The sequence below is a fragment of the Notechis scutatus genome, chromosome 3 (assembly GCF_049901735.1).
Source record: "Notechis scutatus isolate UNSWTSFEM ecotype Mainland chromosome 3, rNotScu1.2, whole genome shotgun sequence".
NCBI classification, from domain to species: Eukaryota; Metazoa; Chordata; class Lepidosauria; order Squamata; family Elapidae; genus Notechis; species Notechis scutatus.
The window spans coordinates 87,097,233-87,123,040 of record NC_142011.1 but is presented as its reverse complement, the minus strand read 5'-3'; the positions used below and the strand labels follow the sequence as shown (position 1 = coordinate 87,123,040).

At 41.5% G+C, this 25,808-nt stretch overlaps 1 protein-coding gene across 2 annotated transcripts in view; it reads left to right on the top strand.

Moving 5' to 3' along the window:
• Positions 1-2,434: 2,434 nt before the first annotated feature.
• The window catches only part of TLCD4 (TLC domain containing 4), a 28,825-nt gene continuing 5,451 nt past the window's right edge, over positions 2,435-25,808 (top strand). Inside the window, exons 1-5 of one of the 2 annotated variants that reach the window (XM_026671716.2) lie at positions 2,435-3,083; positions 15,437-15,602; positions 19,111-19,200; positions 20,666-20,724; positions 24,985-25,079. In XM_026671716.2, coding sequence (XP_026527501.1) covers positions 15,448-15,602; positions 19,111-19,200; positions 20,666-20,724; positions 24,985-25,079 — 399 coding nt within the window. In that variant the 5' untranslated portion in view covers positions 2,435-3,083; positions 15,437-15,447. Of the gene's footprint in view, positions 3,084-3,168; positions 3,687-15,436; positions 15,603-19,110; positions 19,201-20,665; positions 20,725-24,984; positions 25,080-25,808 lie in introns of those variants that run through there. The other variant, XM_087960642.1, reaches the window with a different exon arrangement.

Below are 25,808 nucleotides of genomic sequence, written 5' to 3'. Positions count from 1 at the left end.
ATGTATGTGTTGTTGGTCTATTTTAATTGTAAAATCAATAAAGTGTTTTTTTTTTAAAAAAAGAAAGGCCCAGTGGGACATTTTCATGCCACTTTAGGAAACATGAGGATGAGTTATTAGTCGAGACCAAGGTTAATTTGTTTCCACCACCAAATTGAGCATGAATTCAACTTGTTAATAGGATTAAAATTAATTTGTGTTTTCACTCCACAGTTGAAAAAAACAAATCCTTTAAGTTTTTCATATAGTTGACCACTGTGAAAACATGCTATACTAAATCCAGTTTGACTGTTACAAGATTAGATTCACTTTAGTGACTTCCAACATTATATTTAATTTCATAGATACCTACAGTACCAATCAAAATCTAGCATCTAATTAAGATTTATGTTAGTGGTGGAGCTCAGATCTTTGTTGGAATATTTTGACCACCTAAATACACAGTCCCAAGTATGCTTAAAGGTGCTTTTAGATAAGATTTTATTGTGGAATATCGTGCCTCATTCCCAAACTTGTAAAGATGGTTGCAATCTTCCAGTGCATTTTCACCTTGACTGTTGCTTCTTTTACCAGAAAAGGTTAAAAGAAAAAACAGTTGCAGAATGTTTTTTGCAATATTTGTTTTGGAAACACCTATAATCCATTCATTTTCCATTAAGTTCTACAACTTTTTCTGCTGCCTTAAACCAAGATTAGCAGTCATTGGCCAGTTCATTATATGGAACTGACTCAGCAATTTATAATTTTTCCAGATGGACAGTCCCATCTCATATTTGAAGGATATCCTGGAAGTCATAAGTGGGTGACAGTTAGGAAAAAATAATTTCATTTAAAGTTAATGATACATTAAATACAGTTGATATGATTATTCTCAAGCCAATCATTTATTAATTTCTATCAGTTGCTACTCTGACTGTTACAATTTGGTGACAACTTTTTCATTGAAAGGTTTGGGAGCCACATATGGACCTGTCCTTCAGTTGTACAGGTATATAAGTTATACAGTGGGTAAGTTTGTTTTGGCACAGAGCAAGTTTGTACATGTTAAACCACTCACCTCATATTATTTTCTAAACATGATCTGTGGCTCTTCTAAGATAAAGCAGATTATTTGCTAGAATGACTGCCGGACAACAAACTAAGCCTTATAAAAACCTGTCTATGATTGAAATTGGAAGTGGAAGAGGTAAATATGGCAGCCGGTGTATGTTTTTATTATCTATCCAAAGTCAAGTATCAATACAGGTCTTAGGGTATTGTGTGAACTCAACTATTAAGGCTTATTTAATAAATCATAGGTAAAATTAAAGGTCCTCCAAGCAGTATGTTCTACAAATCCTCTTTTGAGCTGGGATATTGAAACTTTTCAGATTCTGGATCCACTATTAGTGCAAAGAAACATTTGGGGACTTAGTTCTTCATTTCTTATAGATAATAATGCTGCAGCTGCAGCTTGTAAGTTCCCCAACTGCTCAGCCCTATTGTGCTTTGCTTGATTTGGGCTTAACCACTATGGCTTGTAAACCAATTTATGGCTGAACATGAAGAAAACAAGTCACATTCTCATTTTATTGTGTCCCACACTGTGAAAATAAACTGACATTGGGGAATAATCATATAATGTTTTGAGCTTCTTGGAGGGAAGATGGGAGGGAAATATAATTACAGTAGGACTTATTCCCACAAGCACTGAGGCCAGAGTGCTCAAATAAAAGTGCACATAGATTTGTTTTCTTGTCCTGAGAGTTTTGCAGTTTCTTTTTTGTCATGCAATTAATTTATTTGGCAAGGTTATACAGCTGCCCATCCCACAAACAAACAAAAATTAAAGAACATAAACTCATACAACAAAATAACAAAAAATAACAAGCCAAAATCATGCAAAAATAGTTTTTTTAAAAAAATCTTTAAAAAGCACTATATTGAGGCAGAACATGAAGAAGGATATAAAAGATTATTCTTTTGATAGTGAAATGTGTGTATTAAAAGAAATGAAAAATGTCAGATCATAGGTTCATCTGTCGGTCACTCACTCATATTTGTCAAGCAGGAAGACTCGTCTTGGGTACAACAAAACCACAAAGGGAGCTACAGGAAGCTAGAGGGTTTAGCAAGATGGGTTAGCAAAGTTTTTGTAATAATCCAGCTACTCTAACCCAACAATAGGGGAGGGGGAAGCTGGAATTAGAAGTAACCAATGCTGACAAGTTATATTTCTGTGGTTTGCACCTTCTGAAATGTATATATGCGAGTGTAAAATCTATAGGAGATTGTTCAGATGTTGCTTTGGTTCAATTGCTCTGCACCTTTGCACAAATAAAACTATTTCTGATTCCAAGGTCTGAGTCTTGTAATTTCCTGCAACAATGTGAATGAACATGTCCCCTGCCCTGAGCGCTTTAATAGAGGAGCAGCCTTGTAGAGTTACATTTTTTAAAAAAAGGTTAAATAAAAATGAAAGAAAAGATAAGCTTTGCCTAACTTTGCACAGAATCCGCCTGACTCCAACCTAGAGATAGGAAAGAGAAGGAAAAAAACAAAAACAAAACCACAATAGGCATTTTTTTTTTTTGCAAGGCCTGTGGAAAATCTCCAGCCTCGTCTTCCCACGAGGGACCTGCCGAAGGAAAGGCATCCTCCTCGCTCTGGCAGGTGTCCACGAGGGGACCCTTCCACGCCTTTGCTAGGAGAGCGGCGGCCGATTTCTTCCTCCGCCACGGTGCCTTCTCCCTCCACGCTGTTCGGGGGGCCGACCAAGCGGCCTTTGGGCGAAGATATGGCCCGACAGCCGGGGGGGTGGAGGAGTGGTGGTCATCGCAGTGATCGGCCTGCCCGCCGCCTCCAGGAAGCCAAGCGGCGGCCAGCAGCGCCTCGGCTCCTTTAAGGCTGGGGCAGGCGAAACGCGATCCCGCAGTAAGCGCGGGCTTCTGCTGCCGCTGCAGGAGCCGCCGTTTAACAGCCGCCTCGCCATAGAAGCGAAGCCCACGCGTGGGCGGCCGGGCTGGCGTCGGGATTTCTCCCGGCTGCAGGATCTCGCCGGCAAGGATGGGCGGGGAAGCCGGGCGATGGCGCTGAGCCCGCAGGTGAGCGAGAAGGTGGCGGCCAGGGGGTGGTGGTGGGAAACGGGTTGGGGCGGGTGAGCTGGGAGCGGGAAAAGGAAGGCTCGTAGGCCCGTTGGCGCCAGCTCAAGGGATGCCCCGCTCCCTCCAGGGGCTCGGCTCAGCTCAGCCAGGTTGAGCAAAAGGCCACCGGGCATACCCAAGGCGGGGAAGGGGGTGGTGGTGAAATAGGGTCAGGAGCTGGACGGAGTTCCCGTGGAGGTGAGGGATCTGAAGCTGAAATAAGCCCAAAGGAAGGAAGGCGCCTCGATTTTCAATCCGGGTAGTGGGGAGTCTCTAAACGGGAGCGGGTGGAAGGCTTGAAAAACCAAAACCTGCCGGCTGCCCAGCCTATATTCCCCTCCCCCCCGTCCACACCCCACAACCCCTCCAAGCCATCCTTCTTGGGGTGGGGGCAGCAAAAGGAATAATGTTCCATTGCTGATGGCTTAATGGTTAATTTGGACAAATGCTGTTGCAAGTGGGAAAAAAGGAGTTAGGCTCCCGAATGGGACTTGAGTTCCAGTGCTGGGATTGCATTCCACTTCCTGGCCTATTATCTTTTCCCACCGACCTTAATTCCAAAGGGTTTGTGATTTTTTTTCCCTTCCTCCGATTATCCTATCAGGAATGACATGCCTTGTTTTATTGAAAAATGGAATTGAAGATAGGAAAGAGGGTACTTATGTGGTGGTGGAAGGGACTCTGAAATACTGCCTCTTCCAAAGAGCTGATGAAAGGAATGAACAGGAGAAATAGGAATGCTACTGAATTTAATTTTAAAAAAGAAAAAAAAAAGGGGGGGGGGGAGACAGTCTTAGTTGAAGGAAAATGTTAATATTATGTCTAGATGAGCTACTTTGAATAGTATCCCTGGTTTGCTGCAGTTTGTATCATGTCAGGAAAGTTCTGCATTCTTTTAATATTTGCTCTGCATATTTTACAATTTATATGTTGATAATACATGTGTTGATAATTCATATGTTCATTATCTAGGTCGATGTAAAAGAAATAACTGCCAACATAGTTGTTTACAATATAGAAAATGTTTCCTTGATGTTATTACTCAAACAATGGACTACTTTCTAATTACCCTACCATGGCTTTACTTTTGTTAAACAATCTAATTATCTTTCTGAGAGATGAGGTTGGGTTACTTTCATGTTGGGAAATACTTGATTATTGATGTAACTGAGCCTTTCTTGTTGGTTTGCATTCCGATTTGATATTAGTCTTTGAAGCTTCGAGTCAAAGAACCAAAATCTATTTCTGAGACTTTATTATTGAAACATATTGCAGACAGGACAGAGCTGCGGTACAAGCAATTTGTATCTTTGTTAGTACGATCCCATTCGTGTTTACTGAGCATTAAGCCTTGCAAAGAGGTTGAGCCTGCGTAAGATTGGAACCTATGTATTTTGTGTCTTAAAGAATATAAAATAAATGTGAAATCACTGAGAAGTTATGAACACAGCTTCTTTAACAGAGGCTTATACTTGCTTTTTCTGGGATATATTTAGGGATCTGAGGTAATTGTATTCAATCAATGTCAGCAAAGTTAGAGCCAGTACTGGCAGAGTGAAGTAACGCAGGTGAGAAGGGAGGCAACCAAACCACAGGATGTAAGCTTCTTTCTCCATTGGGTGGCAGAGCTGTGAATGTTCACATGGTCTTTCCCTGAGGCCTATTAGCTAAGTTCAGTGGGAGATGCTATCTTATCTCTCTACTATTAAATTGATGCAGTTAATGGTTCAGTTGGTATCTACATGAAGTGAAGAAAAGGCAACATGCTTAATCTGATGCCAGGTTCCAGGCCACTGGGCTGTCTCTCTCTGCCCTGGTCATAAGACCTTTAGAAGCCCAGGATTTCAACTGCTGGTGCTTAATACCAGACCAGTCTGTAATAACACCACCCTCATCTGTGACTGACATGGCGTGTATTGGCAAGACCTGACTGGATCCATAAAAAGAGGGGTTTCCCCTTTTGGAAATGTACCCAGTCAGGTTTCAGGCAAGGCATCAGTTGAGAACTTTGGACAGGGGTGGTGACTGTCATTTGGGAGTTCTGAAGAGCTTTGTGTCCTGCTGCTCCACAAGTTGCTGTATTTGAGACCTTGTTCATTAAGTTGCATTCTAGGGATCAATTGAGGTTGTCGCTACTATACCAGCCTTCCCCCTGAAAAGTTACCTTCCTGCTTGAGCTACTTGGCATCATTTCTGGGATTGCAGTGGAATTTTCTAGTCTTATGGTCATGGGTGACTTCACTCTGGGAGTAGGATCTAAGACTGCTGTGGAGTTCATGGCTTCCATGAAAGCCATGGGTTTATCTCAGGTCATCTAGAGTCAACAGGGACCACTGGTGGTCTGCAAGAAATTTTTGGTGGTCCGCAGAGAAATGTCACCCCCAAAGCACCCCCCCCAAAGCAATTAATCCAGGCTGCATGGGAAAACAAGGCTGCGCCACCCACATGACCCGTGGGAACACAAGGCTTGTGTCGCTTGCATTGCGAACAACATGAGGTAGTGAGGGGAGGAGGGAAAGGGCAGGGGGGGGAACTTGCCCCACTCACCCACGCGCCTGGCCTGGCCTGGCCAGGGCTGCTTCTTTCCGCTTCTTTCTTCTTCTGCTTTTGGCTACACACAAGGAAAGCAGCAAAAGTCTTTCTTTCTCTCCCCCAAACTCCACCAGAAATGAGTCTTTGGGACCCTGCAAGGCATCCTGCTTCAAGACGCTACACCGGCACGACAAGTCTCATAAAGTCACATTGCTGGTGGAATTTGGAGGAGCGAAAGAAAGACTTCTGCTGCTTCTGCTTTCCTTGCATGAAGCCAAAAGTCTCCCTCTCTTTCTCTCTTTTGCTCTCCCCCCGAGAACGGAGCTGGAGACAGTATCCTGAGATCCCAAATAAAAAATGATCGATCGATGGAGGGCGGGGCTGGCGTCGCGATGATACGGCATGCGATCTTGGAGGTCTGAGATCGCTGCCGATATCTTTGCTCCTGAATGGTCCTATCGGATCTAAACCGTCCCAAAGAGACGGTGAAAGTGAAGAGCGCATCCTGTTGATTCCAGGGATACCGCAAAGTCCCTGGTAGATCCAGGAGAAGTTCTTCTTGCCAGCGGCAAATAGGCAGCCATTAAAGCTGCTGAAGTTGGGACAGCTCCGAAACGGAAGAGAACAGAAAGAGAGTGTGCCGGTTTGGTGAGAACTTTTTTTTTATTGTAAGATCTGAAAGGACACCCTAAGGAAAAGAAAGAATCTGTAAACGTTTTGAGAAGTGATTAAGCGGCGATTTTAAACAGGAATGTCAAAGTAATGTTTTGTTTTGTTTTTTCTCATTGCTGGATTTTCTATATACGATCTTGTATTTTGAAACTGGACTGGTTTTTTCGTTCATATCTATTTTTTTCTTCTCCTTTTTGATTTTGTAGTATTTTAGGCTAGAGGCTCCCTTTAGTTAATTCATTTTTTAAAAATATCTTTTTTTTATATTAATTCTCATTATATCCTGTTCGGAAAAGGAGGGGGAAAGTGAGAGCAAAGAAACTTTGTAACACTGACAACTAGAGACTTGAAAATATTCTATTTCCCTGTGACCAGACAAAGCTGAGAAAGAAAGAACTGAGACTCTTTTTCAAGGACATTGCTATTTGATAAGATAGAGGGAAGAGCATGAGAGAGTATTATTGCAGGTGCTCTTCTGGGTTTCTATCAACAGCTGGAGTCTGGTTTTGAAATGTAGGGGGAAAAAAGGTGATAAGTTTTTGGAGAAGAGAGCTATAATAAGAGCCTTGGATAATTAAATAAAGTGCAGTGTGCCCTTTTTACTTTTCCTCACCAGCTTTGTTGTATTTTTTTAATCTTTTTTTTGTAATAACTATTTGAGTTTTTGGCTTTGTTGGAGTTTGTTTTTGTTTTTTGTTTTTCTTTTGGAAGTCCAATCTCTATGTTTGCTTTTTATTTTAAAGGGAAAGCCTTAAAAGCCTTTTTTTTTTCCTTTCCTGGTATTTTTGTTTTTTCATCTACCTTTTTGGTTTATTCTTATGCACTTTTTTCTATTTGAGACCTTTCAATTGGATTAAGGTGTTGAAGAACCTGAAGAATTTTTCCTTTTCCTTTTTTTTCTTTTTCTTTTTAAGCTTTTTTCCTTTATCCTACTATTGATTGGATTAAGGTATACAAGAACCTAAAGAAATTTTGTCCTCTCTTTTTTTTATTTTTTTCCCCTTTTTTATTATTATTATTGGGCTTCTTTTTTTTACTATTTTTATTTTGAACTATAATTGGTTACTTCACAATTGGATTAAGGTTTAGAAGAACCTGAAGATTTTGAATTGCTTAAAATGAATAGGAAATTTACAGCTCCTGGTTCTTCAACTTCTACTTCTTCCTCTCCACCATCTGGAGGACAACGTTCAATACAGACAATGTTAAAGCAAGAAAAAGAACAAGAAAAAGTGACTCTGGCTAGGATTGTATTTGCTAAAAACTGGAAAAATGAGAAAATACCATCACAGGAGGAAATCATTAAGAAAATATTGGAATGTGCTGAAATGAGTAGATTGACATTTGAAATTAGAGAACAAGAGGTAAACAAAGAGATAAACAATTTTATAAAATTTGGAATCTTTTCTATCAATGGTTAGACAACAAAGTACAGTAATGAAATATGTAGATTTTTAGAAAATAATAAATGTATAAAGATGTACTTCTTTCTTATAACCACAAAATGATTTTAGGATAGATTTGGGATGATAATATGAACTGTTATAAAATAAATTAAGTAAATTATGGTTATCTTGTAAAACATGAATGAATAAAAGTATAGTCAAATGATTGATTAATAATGATACAGGTATTTAATTTTTGATTGACAATAGGAGATTATATGTAATTTAATTGTAATTGAAGACTACGAAATGGAAGCACAAAACAATTTGTAAACCAACCGGCACACTGTATGTACACCTATGGAAGATAGCTTGATGTTTTTATGTTTTGTTTGTTTATGTTTGTTTTTAAAAACCAATAAAATTTATATATATATATAAAAAGAATGATCGATCGGTAGGAAAACAGGATGGGGAATTTTCCTGCAGACTTTTTTTGGGATTTTCCCAGGGTCTCTGGTCCGCAGGATTTAAAATTATGAGTTTGGTGGTCCCTGAGGTCCAAAAGGTTAGCAACCCCTAATCTAGAGCAGTGATTGCTCATTTGATCTGGTTTTCACAGCTGCCTGTAGTCTCCCTGTTATAGTCATATCATGCTTGAAAACCAGGGGATTTTTTGCGGGGGATATTATCCCTCCATTGGGAGGCAGGACCTATTTGATTGGTTCAACGTGGTGTGGAGCTGGATAGGTTTCAAAGAAAACGGGGTTGTTCCTGTTGGCTTGCTGCACAGTCTGAGCAAAGCCTTGATCACTACCCGAATAAGAGGGTGGCACAGGCCTTGGATAGGATTGCATCCACACAGCTTTCTTTTCTTGCAGATCCTATTATTTTCCATTGTTTATGGAAGAATTGAGGGAGATGAACTGGGTTAAGAGACGCCCGGAGTAATGCTGGCGGTCATTGAAGAATGAACTCAATGAAACATAGGTTAGAGTCACTGTTAAGGCCTACCTTGTGATGGTAAGGACAGTGAAGCATCAATACTTCTCTGCCCTTATTGCGTTCAAGGATAGCTGCCCAGCAGTCCTGTTTAAGGTGACCAGAGCCCTTTTAGATAGAGTGGACTCGGGTGTACCTATAGGATCTCACAGAAAATTTTGCAGAGCATCTGTGATATAGGACGGGCTGTGCTCAGATTCTTTCTCAGACATTGGTATTGGCATAGGTCCTATGAAGGTGCCTGGGATGTAGTCTAGCTCAGTGGTGCATTTCAATTTTTTTTTTTACCACCGGTTCGGTGGGCGTGGCTTGGTGGGCATGCTTTGCGCGCGTGCGCCAAATGCGCACTTTGTGCAGGCACAGAGGCTTTTGACTCATCTCCTGCAATCCTGCACTCTCCCTGTCAGTTCAGCAGCTGACGCGCAGCAATCTGCTGTGCTGCGCAAAGCAGCTGCGCTTCAAAAGCAGGACATAAAGGTTAGTATGGGAGCCCGGGTGGGCAGGTGGGCCCAAGAGCAGAGTGTCGGAGAGAATCGGTTTGGTCTCCGCTGCTCATCGGTGCTACCGGCTTGGCCGAATCGGCTGAACCAGTAGAATACCCTCACTGATGAATGAACCTTTGGACCTGAGAAAGTGGACAGGGTTATCATGGCTGTAAGTTCCACCAACTGCATATTAGAGCTATTCCCCTTCTGACTGGTGGAGCAACATATAGTTGTGGTTTGGGTGTCGTAAATTCTTTGAGGGAGTGATAGTGGTTCCTCCACCCTTAAAGAGCTTTTGGTTAGGTCCCTCCTCAAGAAGCCATTGCTAAATCCAACTGTGCCGGACAATTTTTATCTGTTGGCCAATCTTCCCTTTTTAGAAAAGATTGTTTAGAACGTGGTCATGCAGAGACGATCTGGATCCCTTTCAGTTGGATTTCAGGCATGGGCATGGGACTAAAAGAGTATTTTAGTTAATCTCTGGTGGAAGTGGAATTGAGATATTGCCTCCATCTGTGCCCTACTTGAACTCTTGGCAGCTTTCAATACCATCAACCATGGTATCCTGGATCAGCTCAGAGGAATAGGGTGAGTGGCACTGTTGTAATGACGAGGCAGTCGAGTTGTTTGATCATGAACAACTGAATCATGATGATCTTTATTGGCATATAGTCTTGCATTTATACACATTTTTAGTTATCCTCCATCACTGGTTAACTTTGGTTATTGCTTAACTTTCGTTACTGTTTAGCACAGTAATCCATACAATTAATTATCTCTAAAAGTCTAACATATGTTTACTTCCTCTCTCTAATCCTCCTTTAGATTAGTGACTTTGTTTACCTGAGTTGTATTTGGAAACATTCTTTATCTGAGGTTTGCCATCCGAGATTAGAACATTCCTGCAATTACAACTCTACGGGTACAGTGTTCTGCTGGTTTGCCTCCTTCCTTCAGGGTTGATTCCAGGCTGGTGATGATTGGAGAGGAGAGGTCCTACTTCAGCCCCTCCTATGTGAGGTGCCATAGTGCTTCCACTCCTCTTTAACAGCTACATGAGGTCATTGACTGAGCTCATTCATTGCCACAGAGTGAGGAATAATCACTATGCTGGTGTTCAGTTATATATCTATATCCCTGGTGAATTAAGCAATGCTGGGAATGGATGTTTGGAGGCTGTGAGAGTCTGGATAGGGAACAACAGGCTTCAGCTGAATCCTGGTGAGACTGAGTGGCTCTGGATGGGGGCTCACTGTTCCAGAAGGTACTGAATAGACAGACCCCATTGCGTTATCTGACAGTCCTAGAATTTGGACTCCTGTTCGATGAGCAGGTGGTAATTGTGTCTAGGTTGTCCTTTGTACATCTTCCTCTTGTGTGCCAGTTGTGTCCTCTCCTGGATTGGCAGGCCCTTCTTACAGTCACTCTTGCCTAGTCATTTCCAGTTTCAACTGCTGAAATGTGCTCTCGTGGGACTGCCCTTGAAGAGCATTCGGAAACTTCAATTGGTACAGAATGGGCAGTTACATGCGTTTGTAGAACAGTGCATGTTACACCTCTGCTCTGCGAGCTGCATTGGTTGTAAGTTTGCTTCTGGGTCCAATTTAAGGCGCTGGTTTTAACCTTTAAAACCCTTCATAATATGGGACCGGATTATCCCGTCCCTGGCTATGTCAGCCTGCTCCATTAGATCTGGTAGAGAAGGCATGCTGCGGGTACTATCAGCTAAGGACCTACATTTAGTGGGGTCCCAGGAGATGTGCTTTCTTTGCTGTTATCTCTGCCTTATTGAGCATTCTTTTTCTGAGATTAGATCAGTTACAACCCTTTTAACATTTTGGAAATCTCTCGATGCCTGGTTATGTTACTCGTGGGAGATTAGATCAGTTACAACCCTTTTAACATTTTGGAAATCTCTCAATGCCTGGTTATGTTACTAGGCCCAGGGCTGCCAGAGAACCAGAGGCATGCTTCGATGACTCCATTGCTGATGTGAACCATTCTTATACTCCCTTTGCCTAGGGTTTGATTATTTATTTTTATCTTAATATTTAAATTGGATTTTTATACATTATATATATTTATTGTTTTATATTTGTTGTAACGCTGCCCAGAGTTGCTTTTCATAAGACAATACATATTTGGTTAATAAATAAATTAAATAAATAAATAAATAAATAAATAAATGGATGTTGTGACTAAAAGAGCCTTTGCACAATTTCAGGTTGTGTACTAGTTACTCTCCTTCCTGGATCAGTAGGCTCACACTCAGTCACTCACACATAGTCATCTTCTGTATGGATTCCCATAATGTGCTCTGTATGGGGCTGCCCTTGAAGAGCATCTGGAAGTTTCAGGAAGCATTTGGAACTTTCAAAAGTTTTCATTTTGGTGCAAAATGCTTTGACACAGGCAGTTATGTGCGCACCTAGACCAATGCACATTACACCCTTGTTTTGTGAACTGTGTGCCGTCCAGACAGTTTAGAGTTAATGGGATTTGGATAGTTAGGTAGCAATTGTGTGCTGTCCCCTTAAGGGAATGCAGCATGGTAAATGTAGTTAAGGTATCCTGGGAAATGTAGTCCATATCACGTGACCATATCTGTGATCCTGATTGGTCACTAAATTGACCCTCGATGGGTAGGAGGAGTTTTCCTCACTCTTGGCTGAACTCACGGACTTGTGGTAACTGTTCTATTTCTATCACCACGAGATAAGAGAAAAAGGATAGAAGATAATCATCTTTTTACCTACAAGACAGATATGCAAAGGATTGGTCACTAAAGAAGAACTTTGTCACAAATGTGAATTATGAGGATACCCGATGAACCAATAAAAGTACTTTGTTATGGATGTTTTGTGGAGTTTATCTATCTGCATCTGTACAGAAGACAAATCTACCACTGTACAGAATACAGAACAAACTGCATTGGCTAACAATTTTTGATTCAGGAGATGATGACCGATAAAGTCCTACATGGTATCCAAAAATGTACTTTTTGTTCTTGGAGGAAAGTAGGCCTAAGGAATCTTAACCAGTAGCACTTTGCTCAGATCAATACAACTCTGAACACAGTCTTCTGGGCTCACAGATCCTGCTGATCCAAGCCATATGAGATTAAATGCTCGTGCAGAGTTAGCATATACGGCAATTTTGATAAGTCTGTTACTACATTTAGCTAATTAATACAGTTAACCAGCTTCAGCTTTTGTTTCCGCAAAGGGAGGTGGACTTAGAAGTGTTGATGAATCTGATCACAGTTTTTTTTTTAAAATAAATTTTATTTGAGTTTTCACAAAGAGAAAAAAAAATACAAATAAAACATCTTTTTTGAAAGCAGCATAATCCCGGGTTACATTTCTTCGTACAGACACAAATTCAGGTTCATGCTCATTTTTATATTCTATTCCATATCTTATTACTATTTTACATTTTCTGCATAGCTTCTCCCCTCTTTTAATTTTCTCAATTTTATTTTAATTATCTCATCTCAATTCAAATCATTGTATTTATATTTTTGTCTGTCCTGTTTCAATTATCTATTATCTTTTCTCATTAAACAAAATTTCTCCTGTAGTTACTGATTGGAGTATGATGCCTTTATATCTTTTCCCTAAAGTTGTAACATTCAATATAATACATAACTTCCATTCGGATTCTGCTTGGTACATTCTTAAAATACACACTGTATTCTTTAAAAAGAAAAAGAAAAAAATTATAGATGTATATAATTAAAACAACATTCCATTCCAATTCAATTCTATCATTAATATTAATATTCATTAAAGTCTTAACATCTTTAACATTACTTTTCAATTAAATATCATACTTCTATGGGAACAATTATAAACTTTCCATAGTTAATTCCCTCCTCTCTTCACTTATATTTTATAAAACATTGACTAATTAAAATGTTCCCGTTCCTTCCTAATTCATTTTTCTCATTTATTTTATTTCACTTATTTTATTCACAAACATTTCACTAAATTACACTATTTTATCCCTCATTTTAATCATACATTGTTTCCAATTTTCTAAAGTTATTTCTATTACTAATATAACAATACAATCTTATGTACCTTTACAGAATCCCTTTTTCAGTTAGATTTTCACCCATTATCTCTAAATAGGTCCTGTTTCTCTATATCTTGCTCTGGTCCTTTGTAACTTCTTTTCCTTTTCTTCTTCCCTCTCTTCTTCTCTCTCCCCTTTTTACCCCCTTGTCTCTCTACCTCTATTTCTCTCTTCTGTATTCCCCTTTTCTGTTGCTTTCCAGTATTATACTTATTGAATTATTTTTCTTTTCTTTGGTTGTTTTTTTAAGTCTTAAATTCTCCATTCTCTTCCCCCCCTTTCCTTTTTCTTCCCCACATAGAATTACTTGTTCATTAAAGATGGCTTCTTCTTTGTCCCAGTCTTCTTGTTTTGCAGTCTTGTTGTTTCTCATAGTTCCAAATCTCCATTTCTAAGAATTGAAAAACGAAGCCAAAAGAACCCTTCCCTTCTTGTGCATCTTCTTTGTACTTTTTAAGTTCCATTTTCAATTCATCTAGAAGTGGTGCCATTGTATAAATTTTTAAACAACCACCCGATTGATTTTAGTCATTCAAATATAATAACCAAAAATCCAAAAATCACCAAATAATCCAAATACACCGCAAGCTGTTTCTTTTTTGCTCTTTTTTTTCACTTTCTCTTCCTGAGGTTACTATTTAGTTGCAAAGTTTCAGTTAAAATGTATCTTTTAGAAGTATTGTTGAAGTTTTACTTTAGAATCTTTTTAATTCCAGGCAGTCTCCTCCCTCTTCCAGATCCTGCCCTTATTCTTTTTCTCTCCCTTCCTGCTTATGAAAAAGAAAGTTTTTAATGTCCAAAAATCTTTATTATCCCTTTGGCATTTTGTTTTATTTTCAGCTTAATTGCCTATTGATGTCAAAGTGGATTTTTCTGATTTCTTATTTAAGTCTCTTAGTTGTCAGTATAGGAAAGGAGAGAGAAGGGGGAAAAAAAGCCAAACCTTTCCCTTTTCACTTTCCTTCGCTGCTTCCGACTCTTCTTTGGGAGCAATGTTATTTTTTGTAAGTTTAAATTCCAGGGTACCTTGGTTGTTGCTTTTACAATTTAACCCGGTCAGCCAAAACTTTCACTTCTTATCTTCCTCCTGCACGTTCTTTTCCGGTCGAGTTCTTCTTTGTGGTGGCCATTTCTGACCACCGCTGCTACCGCCTTCGGGAAAGGGAGTAATGGCCAGCTGAGGAGGAGAGATGCGGCTCTCCTCGACTCTGCTGGCGGTCTCCCCCCTCTTCACCTCTACGGGGTGGCTTAGCCCTGAAACCAGCCGGCTCAGGGCGCTCCAGCGGCGAGCCCAGACAGAAACCGCGCACGATCGCAGATTTCTGTCTGTCGCCGAAGCCCTTCAAACCGGAAGTCCCAATCTGATCACAGTTTTGATACTTCAGCAACAGAGTGGTCAATGTCTGGAATACTCTACCTGACTCTGTGGTTTCTTCCCCAAACCCCAAAAACTTTTACCTTAGACTGTCTACTATTGATCTCCCCCTTTCCTAAGAGATCTGTAGGGGGCATGCATAAGCGCACCAACGTGCCTACTGTCCCTGTCCTATTGTTTCTTTTATTTTTCTTATATGTACTCATTTCATGTATTCATAACTATGTATATACTTATACCTATTATTTTGTAAGCAATTGACAAATCAAAATAAATAAATAAATAAATAAATAAATAAATAAATAAATAAATGAAATATATGTTTCCTATGAAATAATATTTTAAAACTTTCATAAGAGTACAAGAAAATATTTTTCATACAGTTCCATTGAGATGAATTTAGAACCCCTTTTATTTAGGAACATTCCATTACATATAGGTAAGGTGGAATCATTGTCATATTACATCATGTCTGTCATGATTTAGTAGATGTTTCATTAATTTTCTTCTGATATTGTAAATTTAGGCTAATTTTTACTGATGGGTTGGAATATGTAAAGTATTACTTTTGCAATCTATAGAATATGTGCAATAAATAATGAGTGCAGCCAGCTTCACAATTTATCATATAGGCGGAACATGGCCAGCAGCAAATACACACTTCTCCTGTGCCCATTGTCAAGAATTGTAGTCTTAATGTAAACTATTGATGATTTTACAAGTAGAAGTATTATTTGGCCACGTGCCCGAACTGAGGAACTGTGTTTGAAATTGTGTTTTTAACAGGCAGAAGAAAGATGACTATCTTTAATAGACTCAATCTGGGCATCGCTGTGGGCAGTTTTGCTATATTTCAACTTAGCTATCATGTGCTGAGTTCTTGGCTATCTTCACGCCTAACATCTGGTTTTAATAATCTTGACCAAAAGAAGAAAATTGAATGGAACACAAGGTACAGTTTTTAAACAACATTATACAATTATATATAAATATTTTAAAGTTTGAAATGTTTAGACTATTAGCTGTAGTGTGTTTGTTCAAACAATATCTGGATTGTTTAGGGAGGGGCCCCAAACAACCGTGCGGGGAACCGGCCCCGGGCGAAAAAAAACCCCCCCTGCCTCTGGGTCCCCCCCCCCCCCCCCTTTTCATGACCGGGCTTTTAGAAAAAAATGTAGTTGGGATTTGTGGCCCATGTCGGTACCCCCGCCAAAAGGTTGGGATCACTGGTTTGGGATTTCCTTTAGAAAAAATGTAGTTGGGATTTGTGTTAAATAGTCTTTAAGGCAAAATTGTCCTTGGGTAATTTATGTAAAAGTTATCTATTTATTAAAATAAAGATAAATTGAATGAATACCTGTTAATCTTTCATTATTTTTACTGATCATTTTTTTTAAATGATTAAAAATGGTTAAATGGTAATGTATAATATTCAGAGTACATTGTTTTGTAAAAAATAGCAATCTTAATATAAATTATGTCTTAATCTAAGTTCAAAGTACATTCTATCTAGGATATTCATAAAATATGATATCCTGTTTAACTTCGTGAACTAGTCACAACATACTAATTATTTTTTAACATGATTAATGTATCACCTATTCTATAAATTCATGAAACAATGTGTATTCTATGCTCTGCAGAAGTTCCTTGCATGTAGTGTTGATTACATGTTATCTAACATTTATTTGTTTGTTTGTTTGATTGGTTGATTTTTGTCCCATCTTTATCATTGCCACATCAAATGGTGAACATGCATAATGCTCCTTCTCCCTCCTCTTTTTCCCCATAACAACAAATATCTTGTTGACTAAATGCAGAACTTACTCAGAAAATATTATTTAGTATGTTGGTATCAATGTAGAATATATGAGGCATGCAGATTCATTTCAAATGGTTTCAAGTTCAATACTTTATGAAATGCTAAACAAATAATTTCAAGGAAATGCTCAAAAGTGCCCAGTTCAGGTAGTTGCACAGAATAAAATAAAACTTTATTGATTTAGTTGTTTGACCATATCTAAAAATATAAAACTAATACAAATATACAGGTGGACACAAAGGAAACAAGAAGATACGTTCATAGTAAGTCATCACTTCAACAGTTAAACCAAACTGATCTAAATATTCTGTCTCCTCCATAATGGCCTTTGAAATAAAGAGGGCAGTGATATGCAGGTTAGTTCTTTGCAAAAAAGCAAGGCAGCTTCTCCCAGGTGCCCTAGTATTTTTTTTTTTAGTTTTTAAACAAGAATCTAAGCAATCTTTTCTGCAAAGTACAGTTTGAGGAGATCCTTGGTGGTCTCTGAGCTTGCTTGTTTTCTTGCAAATGTTTCATTTCCCTAACTAGGTAACATCATCAATGCTAATAAGGAGTGCTGTTTGCTGTCAGTTTATATTCTGTTTCTTGCCTACCTATGTTGAGCCATACAAGCGGTAAAATATTTTGCCAACTGGCAGGCTGATTTATGTTGAACCAGCCATTTCAAAGACTTGACATACCTAAATTTCACAGTGTTTCATGCCTGATCAAAAGGAAATGTTTTGCACATCCCTATTGTGCAAGCATTTAATAGAGCACAAAAGGACAATTCCTGACTTAAAGGAGTTTATAGTCTAAATTTGGCTAATGATTTATTGCTGCATATGCTGTATATATTTTATTGGAGAACGATTACATTTGTTTGTGAAATTTATTTCAAAAAATAATAGCCTGTGCATCTGAGAGAATATAGGAATGCTCTGCATTTTTCTCTCTGACTTGGAATGAAGTCAAATGAATAGATACGGGGAGACTTGTTTTTCCTCAGACATTTTTTATTTTATTCAGACAGACCACATGGCAAACTATAAAGTTTTTATATTACATTAGATTTTACAATGATTGTTTCTATATTAAAAAGCCAGAAAGCTAACAGCAAGGTAATACACCAAGCAAAAATGATTTCTTGAAATAATAGAAAATAGAAATGTTGTAATTCAGGAAAAGATACTTTTCCCTGTAAACAAATAAGGGCTCTATATTAAAATCTGTTCCATAGCATAGAATTCTCCTCCTTATTTCAGCCAACAGACGTGCCCAGAAAGTTCAATATTGTTGAACTTTTGGAAAAGTGAGGATATTTTCTGGCAACCTAATATAGGTTAGTTCGTTCTATTGTGTTCCCTGTAGCTGCCTATGGTTGTAAAAGTTTTAAAAAGTAAGTCAGGAAAAAAATGACTTGTTTCAACTGTGGTGCTAAAGAAAGCTCCTGCATATTCTTTGGACAGCAAAGATGACTAACAAGCAAGTACTGGAATGCATAACACCAGACATGTCACCAGAAGGCAAAATCACGAAACTGCGTCTTACTTTGGCCTGGTCATGTGGGGGAATTCATTGGAGAAAACAATTCATGTTTGGAAGAGTTAGTGGTAAAACTAGGCTGTCAAAGAACACATTGGTTAGACACCATTGAAGCTGACACCGGCCAGAACATAGAAAAACTCAAAGAAATAGTGCAAGATCGGAAGATGTGAGAGACTTGTCAGCCTTGGAAGCCATTTTCTCCTTTGGAGCTTCGATTAGCCATAACAACATTCTTTTCTCTGGGAGTCAAGGACGATTACCCTGCACCTGGAGGGGAGTGACTGGGGGTAGTCTTCAATTGGGATGAAGATATGATTGGACCATGTGATGGACTTGTGGGTGTAGGGGATGAATTCTTGACTTTCTTTTGGGTGGAGGAAAAACCCGGAACTCTCAGATTCGGGTTTTCCCAGATGTGCCGATATGATATCTCTAATAAAATGCTAGCCTCGGAGTCTTTGTTCGTGGAGGTTGTTACTTGGAACACTGACAAGACTTGGCCTGCAGAATTGTCAAGAGCTGGATTCAACTGAACGGATAACATCATCATAATTTTGGATCATTGTAGATTCCAGGTATAATTAAGAAAAACATATGCATCATAAAGCAGTTGATCCAGAATCATAGTAACAATTGGTCGGTATATCTCAAAATGTAACAATAAATTTGGCAAGGCAAAAGCTATATGGAGCAAATGTCTATGGAGATTCTCAGTCATCCAGGTCATGGTTGTCTCAAAGGTGCTTTTTAAAGAAGCAACTGAACTTTCTGGTTTTTTTTTTGAAGATGTTTCATTTCTCATCCAAGAAGCTTCTTCCAGAGCTGAAGAAGCTTCTTGGATGAGAAGCAAAATGTCTTCAAAGAAAAATCAGAAAGTCCAGTTGCCTCTTGAAAACATATGGAACAAAGTTTCAATTACAGAGTTACAACTTGTAACTTGTAACTAATTGTAATCAACCCACATTATTTTTAATGAGCTATCCAGTACATAAGAAATATTTAAATTGCACAAATCTCATTTGAAGATCGTGGGAAGTTATTTGTTTTTTTCATTATTGTGCCATCAAATTAAAGGTAGCATATACTTAATGGGATTGCTTTTGTCTTTTAGGACAGTATCTACGTTCCATGCCTTGGTGGTTGAAATATTTTGTGTGTATATTTTATTGTATGATGAAGCTATTAATGCTGACCGTGTTTGGTAAGAAATATCTTGGTTTGTAAATCTCATTTTCTCTGTCCTTTATTATTTCTTTTGCTGGTCAAATTACCTTTATGTTTAATAGAATAGAATACTTTTATTGGCTAAGTGTGATTGGACACACAAGGAATTTGTCTTGGTGTAAATACTCTCAGTATATATAAAGAAAAGATACATTCGTTAAGAATCAAGAATCATAACGTACAACACTTAATGATAGTCATAGGGTACAATCAACAATCAAATCATACTAGGAAACAGTCAATATAAATCGTAAGGATACAAGTGACAAAGTTACTGTCCTACAATCACAAGTGGGAGGGGATTGGTGATAAGGAGTGATGAGAAGATTAACAGTAATAGTAGTGCACACTTTATAAATAGTTGAACAGTGTTGAGGGAATTATTTGTTTAGCAGAGTGATGGCTTTCAGGAAGAAACTGTTCTTGTGTCTAGTTGTTCTGGTGTGCAGTGCTCTATAGGATTTAAAAATGTTTATGTTTAAAAAAACATAAAGAGAGATATATTTATTTGCTACCCAAATCTTTCTAAAATTACAGTTTATTTAACTATAACATGGAGGAAACCTGGACTTTTGCTTCATTTAAACAAAAAAACAACAATCTGAGGCAGCCTGTCCCCCAACTATTACTATATGCAGGTAGTTCTGACTTACGACTATAAATGGCATCTGCCCATTATAATAGTAGTTCATGGTGAGAAAAAAACAGGTTATCACATGACCAGTCTGATTTTACCACTTTTTTGTGGCAGTGATTAAGTGAATTACCAGAGATCATTAAATGAATTCACAATTGTTAAGCAAACTTGTTGTTTGCTATGGGCCATTTTTGCTGAAAACCAGAAGCAATGTTTTTCAGTAAAACTCGCGTAAATCAAGGTCAAGTGACTTTGGGCTGATTCAAATAGTCTTCAGTGTGGACCAATTGCTGAGCACCCAAAATATGGTCAGGTGACCACGGAGGGGACGATTGTTGGAAATTTGGAACCAGGTCAGTAGTACTTTTTGGAGGGGATCCATTGTAACTTTGAATGGTCTCTAAGTGACCAGTCGTAAATTGAGGATTACCTTTACTCACCTCCTTTGGATCACTTCTTATGCTGGAATGGAAATATTTTTCCTCCTTCATTGAAACTGAGATAGAGCAAAGGTGGAGGAAGTTAGAAACCTAATTAGATGAATAATGGCTCATCCTCTCAATTTTTTGTCTTCAGAATATTATTATTAATCTTCTTAAATATGTCTGTGCGGAAGCTTTTCTCTTGCCTGTTTGCCATTTACCAGAGTTGTAGGATCATCTTACCAGATGTGGTGTCTGTCTTCCAACATCAAAAAAAGTGAATCATCATATGTGGGGGGAAAAATAAATATAAGCAAAATGTAAAATATTTACGGTGTGTTAAATTTAACATAATGTAATTCCTTTGATGTTTTTGTTTATAGGGGCGATCCTTCTACAGTGCAACTAAACCTTGCTATCACTGTAGGCTACCTCATTTCAGGTAATGTGTAAAATATTATGTGTATAATTTATTGTAAGCCATCTATTTTGAAAGAACCTTTTAACGGAAAGTTTACCAATTGTGCTGTAAAAATGTGATTATTTTATTTCATAACATGACAGTATTGTGTTAAGTATCAAAATATTTCCTTCTGTCAATTTCTCATTCTCAAGCTTGAGTAACAATAATTACTTTTCCCCCAATTTTTCTTCCTGCTACCATGGTACTACCTCTAATTTGGTATCAATAACTTAATAACCATAGAATAGAATATTTTCCCAAGGGAAAATAAACAAGGCCTGTTCAAGGAGGGACACTTAGTTTCCTAATTACATGTCTTCCTCTTGAGTTCTCCTTGAGATGGATATTGATTAATCAGTGGGAAACATATTGTTTCGTTTTGAAATTTCAACTTCTTCATCACTGGTCCTCAGTTTTAAAAGGCTACTTCAGGACGTGCATGAATACAGTATACATCCTGCATGTCTTTAATAAAAACTCAAATATTTCTCAACATAAGGTGGGAGGAGATTGCTATAGTTTGAAACATTAGCCAACTTCATGACTAGATTTGAAAATAACTTTCTATGGTGAGGCAAATCTGATATTTACCGTATATACTCGAGTATAAGTCGACCCGAATATAAGCCGAGGCACCTAATTTTACACAAAAAACTGGGAAAACTTATTGACTCGAGTATAAGCCGAGGGTGGGAAATGCAGCAGCTACTGGGAAATTTCAAAAATAAAAATAATTAATTTGGGAAACGATCTCACTATCTCACGTCGCCTCGGGAAGGGAAAGGCAAAGCGCTTTTTGCCTTTCCCTTCCCGGCTGGGGCTGTTGGGAGTCGCCGCCGCCTGCCTTTCCCTTCCCGGCTGGGGCTGTTGGGAGTCGCCGCCGCCTGCCTTTCCCTTCCCGGCTGGGGCTGTTGGGAGTCGCCGCCGCCTGCCTTTCCCTTCCCGGCTGGGGCTGTTGGGAGTCGCCGCCGCCTGCCTTTCCCTTCCCGGCTGGGGCTGTTGGGAGTTGCCGCCGCCTGCCTTTCCCTTCCCGGCTGGGGCTGTTGGGACACCGCCATCTGCCTTTCCCTTCCCGGCTGGGGCTGTTGGGAGTCGCCGCCGCCTGCCTTTCCCTTCCCGGCTGGGGCTGTTGGGACGCTGCCGCCTGCCTTTCCCTTCCCGGCTGGGGCTGTTGGGAGTCGCTGCCGCCGGCGCGGCCCCAGTCCCGCCGCCTCGGGAAGGGAAAGGCAAAGCGCTTTGCCTTTCCCTTCCCGGCTGGAGCTGTTGGGAGTCGCTGCCGCCGGAGCGGCCCCAGTCTCACGTCGCCTCGGGAAGGGAAAGGCCACGGCTTGAAGGCCGCCGCTGGAGCGAAGCTGCGCGCGAGCCGCTGCGCTAGCATCGGATTGGGCGCGCCGGACGGTTCCGACCGAGCCCTGAGCGTCATCTTTGGCGCCCGCCCAGCGCCGCGGAGCTCCCTGTACCGGGAGAAGGGGAAGACACCCCCCCCGGGGCGGGGCAGGGAGAGGAGCTTCTCCCGCCCGCCCCTCTTTCCGCGCCCACCGGTGTCCCCGCAGGACGACCCCGCCCCGCAGTCGCCGCCGCTTGAAAGAGACGGGCCGGGGTGGGTAGAAAGGCGCCGGGCGCCCTTGGAGGAGAAGGTCCCGCGTTCGCCTGTCTGCCCGCGGATGTCAGCGGAGCTTTGCCGCTGCTTCGTCCGGGGTCTCTGGGCAAACACGTCCACCCGAGCGGGGCTTGTCGCCTCCGGCACGCAACGAGCGCTGCCCTCGGATTCCCTGTCCGGTTGCCCCCCTTTTGAGGGCGATGGCAGTAAACTGTTCCCATAGCAGCGGCTGCTCCTCTTTCCTGGCTGGGCTGGTGAACGAGGCTTCGCAGAGTTAAGACTGTATGGACTGTATGAATTCAATCTGGATTGGGATTAAAATGATTCTAGATTTACTAAACCCCAGTTACTTCTTCCTGGCCTGTCCCCTTGTTGGAGCCAACAGTGGTTTATGGTTCACTAAACCTTGGGGTACTTAGTGGGGTGTTCTGCTGAACTGTGACTGAAGCACGCCAGTTACTTCTGCCCGGAGCACCAAGGAAAGTATCAGGATGCGGCCCAGGACCTGCATTTCAGGGGGCTCCCCTGGCTCTGATTAAAAAGCCAGATCTGAGCTGTGTTCAGACCAGCCTTTGCACCCTCGCCCTCTCTTTGGTGGGAACTACTGGGTTCTCCGAAGAGGGGTGGGGGCTGTTTTTGGCTCTGAATGTTATCACAACTTCACGTGGGTTCTGTCCTCCTTCAGGGCGGTCTGAATCAACCCGCCAGGCCAGAGTTGTAATTTGTTGCCTGGCTTCCCTGCAATCACAACTACCCCACTACTCCAGGGTCAGATGGAGCAGAGACCTCATCAGGCTGGCCTCTCCCCCCCCCTTCTCAAGAGCCTGGAAGCTCTTCATGTCCTTCATGTGCAGCCTGGAAGAATGAATGACTTCCAAAGCTCTGGACTCCATCAGGCCCCTGTCAGGCGCAAGTCCCAAATGGGGGTCAGGGTGTCCCTTCTCGGGAGGGGTGTGAGATTGCACAAGAAGCAGGAAAGAATCCCAGAACAGCTCCTGCGTAGTCACGTGTTCCCTTTTCCCCCACCCTGGTGCTCCTCTCAGGTTTGCTAAAAACAAAACCACCCGGGTGACCCTCCTGCCTTCTGGAGGGCACAGGCGCCGGCAGAGTCCAGAGGGGAGCGCGGCGACCGTCCGGCTGGCAGGTGGGACTGCGAGCATTTGGGGGGACTTGGCTGCCTCAGGACCCGCATCCCCTGCTCTCCTCGAGGGAAGCGCGTCTTTCGCTCTGTGGTGGAGGAACCAGCCGGCAAGGCAACCAGGGGCGCCTCAGGCGTATCAGTGAGAGGGACGAATTCACGGCCGGAGGCGGACCGGAGCCCCCCCCCAGCCCCTCCGGGCAGAGGGGCCGGCCTCCCGGGACCAGCCGCTCCGGCGGAGAGAATTGCTGAGCCGAAGGTGCCCTGTGAAGCCTCGTTCACCAGCCCAGCCGGGAAAGAGGAGCAGCCGCTGCTACGGAACAGTTTACTGCCATCGCCCTCAAAAGGGGGCAACCGGACAGGGAATCCGAGGGCAGCGCTCGTTGCATGCCGGAGGCGACAAGCCCGCTCGGGTGGACGTGTTTGCCCAGAGACCCCGGACGAAGCAGCGGCAAAGCTCCGCTGACATCCGCGGGCAGACAGGCGAACGCGGGACCTTCTCCCAAGGGCGCCCGGCGCCTTTCTACCCACCCGGCCCGTCTCTTTCAAGCGGCGGCGACTGCGGGGTGGGGGTCGCCCTGCGGGGACACCGGTGGGCGCGGAAAGAGGGGCGGGCGGGAGAAGCTCCTCTCCCTGCCCCGCCCCGGGGGGGGGTCTTCCCCTTCTCCCGGTACAGGGAGCTCCGCGGCGCTGGGCGGGCGCCAAAGACGACGCTCGGGGCTCGGTCGGAACCATCCGGCGCGCCCAATCCGATGCTAGCGCAGCGGCTGCGCGCAGCTTCACTCCAGCGGCGGCCTTCCAAGCCGTGGCCTTTCCCTTCCCGAGGCGACGCGGGACTGGGCCGCGCCGGCGGCAGCGACTCCCAACAGCCCCAGCCGGGAAGGGAAAGGCAAAGCGCTTTGCCTTTCCCTTCCCGAGGCGGCGGGACTGGGCCGCGCCCGGCTGCAGCGATTCCCAACAGCCCCAGCCGGGAAGGGAAAGGCAAGAGCGCTTGCCTTTCCCTTCCGGCGGCGGGACTGGGTCGCGCCGGCGGCAGCGACTCCCAACAGCCCCAGCCGGGAAGGGAAAGGCAGGCGGCAGCGACTCCCAACAGCCCCAGCCGGGAAGGGAAAGGCAAAAGCGCTTTGCCTTTCCCTTCCCGAGGCGGCGGACTGGGGCTGCTCCGGCGGCAGCGACTCCACACCATTTTTTTTTCAGAGGGAATCTGACTCGAGTATAAGCCGAGGGGGATTTTTTCAGCACAAAAAATGGGCTGAAAAACTCGGCTTATACTCGAGTATATACGGTATATCCCTAGGAAAAATCAGTGTTACATGGTAAGAGATCATAAGCCAAAGCTTAGGGTTCTATTTTTGATGTTCTGGCAAGGGCAACTTGGAAATTTTTATCCTGATAACAGAAAAAGAGAAGTAAATTTCTCTCTGCCTTGCTGCATTAGAAGTTTTAAAATAAAATATAATAATTGTAGAATTTTATTTACCTGTTCTTTATTTCTTTTTAGATTTGTTGCTTATTATTTGGCACTGGAAGGCAATTGGGGATGTATTTTTTGTAACTCACCATGTACTAGCTCTATATGCATATTACATTGTACTGGTAAGTTTTATGTTAATTTTATAACAAGTATACATGTGTTTTAGCAAAAATTGATTTTAATAGGCTTACCGTTAAGATTCATGGTTCTTACCGTTAAGATTCATGGTTCAAGAAGACAGTAACTGCTCTATGAGGATTATGATATTACAGTGGCTAACACAGAAAAGGAATAAAACTTGATATGTAAAAAGGTGACCAATATTCTGTCATTTCAGAACTGAATTTATTTGTCAAATATGTAGCTGTCTTATGTTATTTTGCTTATGGGAAGTGACAAAAAAGTGACCTATCACTTTGTTGTTTGTATGTACACTGAGGGACAAATTTCTTGTGTGTCACACTTGGTCAATAAGAGAATTCTGTTCTATTCTATTCTATTCTATTCTATTCTATTCTATTCTATTCTATTCTATTCTATTCTATTCTATAATTCTATTCTATTCTATTCTGAATCACTTAAGAAAGTTACAGTGTTTCATAATCAATACATCCTGTGTTCATCAGTAGCCCTTCAATTAATATGCTTTGCCTTTTATACTTGTCCTCTTTCAAGTATATTTGGGATTAAGAGAATGAAGCTTCAAAATTAAATAGCAACATTCAGAATTTAACCTAGATGCAAATTTGGTAGTTAATAGACCATACACAAATCTGACTAAGACCAGAAATCAGAATTGTTGATAGCATACTGAACCATTGCAGATTTCAGTTATATATACAGGTAATCCT